The sequence below is a fragment of the Chelmon rostratus genome, chromosome 15 (genome assembly GCF_017976325.1).
Source record: "Chelmon rostratus isolate fCheRos1 chromosome 15, fCheRos1.pri, whole genome shotgun sequence".
Taxonomy (NCBI): domain Eukaryota; kingdom Metazoa; phylum Chordata; class Actinopteri; order Chaetodontiformes; family Chaetodontidae; genus Chelmon; species Chelmon rostratus.
In genome coordinates, this window is record NC_055672.1 from 4732660 (window position 1) to 4737449 (window position 4790).

Below are 4790 nucleotides of genomic sequence, written 5' to 3' on the forward strand. Positions count from 1 at the left end.
GTCACACCAACACATTAAATGTGGAAACCATTACGTCATAGTGTGTTCTGATGCCGTCTTAATTGCTCCATATTTGAGCATTATTATCTGTTCTGCTGTGATGGACGTCTGTGATAGTTCCAGCAGTGTTTTCCTGTAGGTTTGTGTTGCAGCTGCAAAAGCAGCAGCATTCGTGTAGTTTTTGATAAACCCGTTCACCTGTCAATATTCTTTCCCATAAAGACGACCTTGTCACCTGGGGCGTTCTATAACACAGAATTACTGTATATTAATTTAGAAATGTCCATCTCATAATCATGTTATAGTATAAATGGAACATTTAATAACCTGGTTATGTCATAATCATATTATTGGACAAGGGACTTCTGTGTGAGTTCAACTGGCTTTTTCTCCTTTTTCTTTCTTTTTTTTTTCCTTTTTAGAGGGAATGAAGATGAGAGGCTCAAAGCCTGATTCTAATGGCTCCCAGAAACTGTTGAGTAAAGAGGTGATTGAATGTCTTCTCTCAACATCGCTCTCATTTTATCCATTTATTGTTTTATCCAAACGTAATCTAATAATTTTGTGTGTCTAAACTGTGCTTTTGCCAGGATGAAGACCTGAAATGGGTTGAAGAGAACATTCCTACAACTGTAGCTGATGTGTAAGTAGATTGAATTTAATATTTTAGACATCAAGCTGACCAGTAGTGGAGGAAGAATTCACATCTTTTACTTAAAGGATAATTAAACTTTGTTATTTCTTCTTTCATCGCCCATTAATCACCTTATGACCCCTCAGATTTAACTTGTTAAAACTAGCCCCACTCTCCACTACTTATATATATATAATGCGAGTACTCGGGGCATCCATGCACAGCCTCTATATAACGCATAATCTGCGGCGAAACTTGTTCATATTCCAATATTTTGTTATGATATGCTGGTGCTATTCCCCTCTGAGCCCGTGGTCGGCTAGTTTAGCTGTAGTTTGGCACAGCTATGGTTCGTTATTGCGTATTCGTAGCCGACCGCCGCAGAGTTAGCCGTGTTGTGGCTGGCTGCTCGCAGCGTGCGGCGTTCAGAAATTACATCATCCACGTCAGAGGTAGTTGTCTAGAGACGCCGGATGTTGATAACATGCCACCACGGGCTCAGAGGGGAATAGCACCAGCATATCAGAACAAAATATTGGAATATGAACGAGTTTCGCCGCAGATTATGCGTTATATAGAGGCTGCGCATGGATGCCCTGAGTACTCGCATTATACGGATATACGCGCCGCTCCTCTGGGGCTAATTTCTTCAAAACGACTCCAAATGCCACCAAAGTTGTCTGGGTGAGTAAATGGTCGTATTTAATGCTACCAATAAGGTCCAGGTTGTAAAAAACGAAAGTTATCCTTTAATGTAGAAATACTCCATTACAAGTAGATTTCATTCATTTAAAACCTTCAGTAAAAGCACAGAAGTTTTATCAGAAACATAAATTATATGTTATTTTTTATTTCTTATGAATTAATACTCAAGTAGTTGAGAGTGGGGCTAGTTTTAACAAGTTAAATCTGAGGGGTCATAAGGTGATTAATGGGCGATGAAAGAAGAAATAAAGTTTTTGATTTTTAGTGACATATATAATATATATAATTTGATCTCTTTGGGATTTAGTCATTTAGATGAAATCATCTGACATGCCAATGGGGCCAACTAGAACGGACACTGGTTTAGTATTTTACAAATTAATAATTTGTAAACTGATTATTTTTTTAATGTAAAATCTTAATTTGAAAAGTAATTAGTACCTGCAGGGAGTAAAATGTACAATATTTTACTCTGAAATGTAGTGGTTGATTAAAAGTACAGTAATCCATCTTAATGTGTCGCACAGACTAGAAATAGATACTGTAAATACTCAAATAGCAACACTTTAGAAGCACAAACAAGCTACAGAGTATCTTAAAATGTTGTTTTAGCCAGGCCTGGACTGTGTGAAAGCATTCACTGCCTCCTCCTCTGTTTTTTTCTCTCTTTCTCTACAGAGCACTCCCTGTAATGCTAGACGAGGAAGAGGTAAAGTGTCCTTTTACTTCCCGCTGCTAGTCTCATGACTTCTGTTTCAAACGCTGCTTACGGCCTTTGCTGCGCTGCCCTTCCACAATCACGTTACCGCGCGTGCATTAATCTGCGTTCTCCTTTTCCAGGAAATCCTGAAAACCAAGATGGAGCGATCCAAAATGGAGTAGAAGTTCACGCGAGAGGATGACGTGAGAATGGAAAGGTGATTTCACTCAGGCAGCGATGAATGCGTTCTGAGTGATCTAACAACCAAAAAAATGTGGGCAAAGGCAACAGTTCTCTCCAGACACTTTACATTTTTAGTTTTGTTTCACAGGTGTTGTGTAACACTATGATAAGCTCAAAGAAGCATGAATAGTGTGTTTATGTGAAGGCCGTACTGTGCGACCTGTAGTCGGACGGGTTGACTGTTGATGTGAAGATCAGCATTCTGGGAGGAGGCTGAAACTGAAGCAATTACACAGCAGAGCACTTTGATAAATATTTCATTTGTTTCAAAGATGTTTCTTCCGTGTCACAAACGTGGCCAAAATCAAGTAGAATCCGGCCATTTTATACAGTGCCCTTGTGGAAAATAGAATATTTAAAATCCTGTCCTGTGGTTTTAGACTAATACAATATTTAAAGAGGCGTGTGGTTTCTTGAGCACTGGAGGTGCAAGATAAAAACATTAGAGAGAAGTTTCCCACCAGCTTCGAACTGAAGAGGTGACCCCAGCATCTAATTGGTCAAATTTTGTAGGACTGATTTCAGATCTGTTCATGTGCAAATCATGACGATTCTTGGCAGTTGTCTCATCCAAGAAACCAGATGATTGTATGAACGGAACGGAAAACACATGCTGGAAACACTGAGTTATTGTGCATAGTAAGATTATATTTAAGATACCACAGCGACAGACACTTACCTTCAGAGGTGTGCTGTGCTATAGACATGATGTAGGAGAGTCAGTGTTTTCAGCATGCATTTTATCACCTTACCTATATAACAAGGTAACATGATGATGGATATTTAATATTGAAATATGCAGGCAACTGTATGATATAATTAACCACTTAGCCAGATAACTAAAAACAATGTTTTAATGCTTTTACCTTCCCATTTCCTGAGCTCATTTCTGTAGCCACACCAGCGAATTGTATATGTACATCTTATTGTTAACACATAACTAACACTTTTTTTTTGTCTGGCTAACTGAGTAATCCTGAATATACAAGTAAATAAGCTACTGGTACTGTACGTAAACACAGCTGCATCAGTGAATACTTGAAGCAGATCACGTTTGTCAGGGTGAAATCTGTGTTTTTGGGGAATCCTCGTGTTAACTGGAACACATTGTTTTCTGTGCTGAGAGAATGTGATGACCCCCTTGGTCATGAAACCCATTCGAAGCCAAGTATGTACCATAAGAAACACAACGTGATCACTTCTCTGAGATGTTCTCTTTTAAACGGAACAGCTCAACTGACTGAAAATGTGAGACTGATGTTGGTGATTTTCAAATGACAAATAAAAGACTGCTCAGTGAGTGCGGTTAATTTATACATTTTCCAGACCTGTTTTCAAGCAGAAGTAGTCATGAGTCTTAAACTTATTTTCATCTCTATATAAATTAACATTTTGCAGCTTTTCACTTAACAGCAGTGATTTGGGTCCACTTCATGTTGATGTCACCAAAGTGAATTTTTATTTTTAAGATACTGAATCACAGAATCCATTGATTAGCCTCACATATGTGGTGGTGTAGTATGTATGTAGTCCTATCTCACTACCTGCACTAATTGGGCCAGAGTTTTGTTAAGGTTCTCACTCAAATTCAGTAGCACAGGTTAGTTTAAAGAAATACTAAACATGCTTAATGAATAACTTTCATTCTACCACAACTGCAGATTCCTTTGCGCCGATCCCATTCACACTGCAAAATAATCTTGCCGTATCTGGCAGAATTATATCCCGTCCTTGTGCAATCTACTGCAGTTTGTGTGGATAATCTAAATTCTGTAATTCATGTTTGTTTGTTTTTTTAATATTTATCCAAGTCTTGTTGAGTATATTTTATTTTAGAGAGACACTAAAGCCCAATTTCTGGATGTGAGTCTGCATTGTGCAATGTGAAGCTGATGATATTGTATGGCTTTTTGCGTATGTCCTGCAAATAAAATTTATATTGAAACATGGTTATAAATGTCCTTGTTGTGTGCATTTAGGACAAATGTTTGTAATATTCAGGTGCATTTCGCTAAACATATTGTCTTTTTTACAGAAGTAATTGGAATACTTTAGGAATGCTCTTTTAGTGCTTAGAGATGCTTGACAGTATATATTTATTTTCAAACAAAATGAGCTGCAATATTGAATTGATTAAAAAATGCTAAATAGCACACAACATGTATCCAAAAATTAAATTAAAAATAAATAAAAATTAAACAGCTAAAGTAATAATGAAACAAGCAACAAGTACAAAAGAATGATGTTCAAATTAGGAATTGAAGCAAGTTTTTTTTATAATATTTACAATATTTCATAGCGGAATATATATATTTTGAGCTTCTTTTATGGAACTCAGTGCTTTCTTAAAATGAAAAAAAAAAAACCCAAAAACGTTAACATGACGGAGTCACGCGAGAATTGAACAGCGCCGTTTAACGAATGTCGCTGCACCTTTAATACGTTCCTCGTGAGTTTGCTGACTTCAGTCACGTGCCTGTCAAACCTCATTCCCTCGCGCAGCCGTCG

General features: G+C 37.5%; 1 protein-coding gene across 3 annotated transcripts in view; it reads left to right on the forward strand.

Moving 5' to 3' along the window:
- The window catches only part of LOC121618133 (transmembrane protein 87A-like), a 17441-nt gene extending 13210 nt beyond the window's left edge, over window positions 1–4231 (forward strand). For all 3 annotated transcript variants that reach the window (XM_041953435.1, XM_041953436.1, XM_041953439.1), the window contains 4 exons: window positions 423–487; window positions 591–643; window positions 2018–2048; window positions 2180–4231. In XM_041953435.1, the coding sequence (XP_041809369.1) occupies window positions 423–487; window positions 591–643; window positions 2018–2048; window positions 2180–2221 (191 nt within the window). In that variant the 3' untranslated portion in view covers window positions 2222–4231. The remainder of the gene's footprint in view (window positions 1–422; window positions 488–590; window positions 644–2017; window positions 2049–2179) is intronic.
- The last annotated feature ends 559 nt before the right edge of the window (window positions 4232–4790 follow it).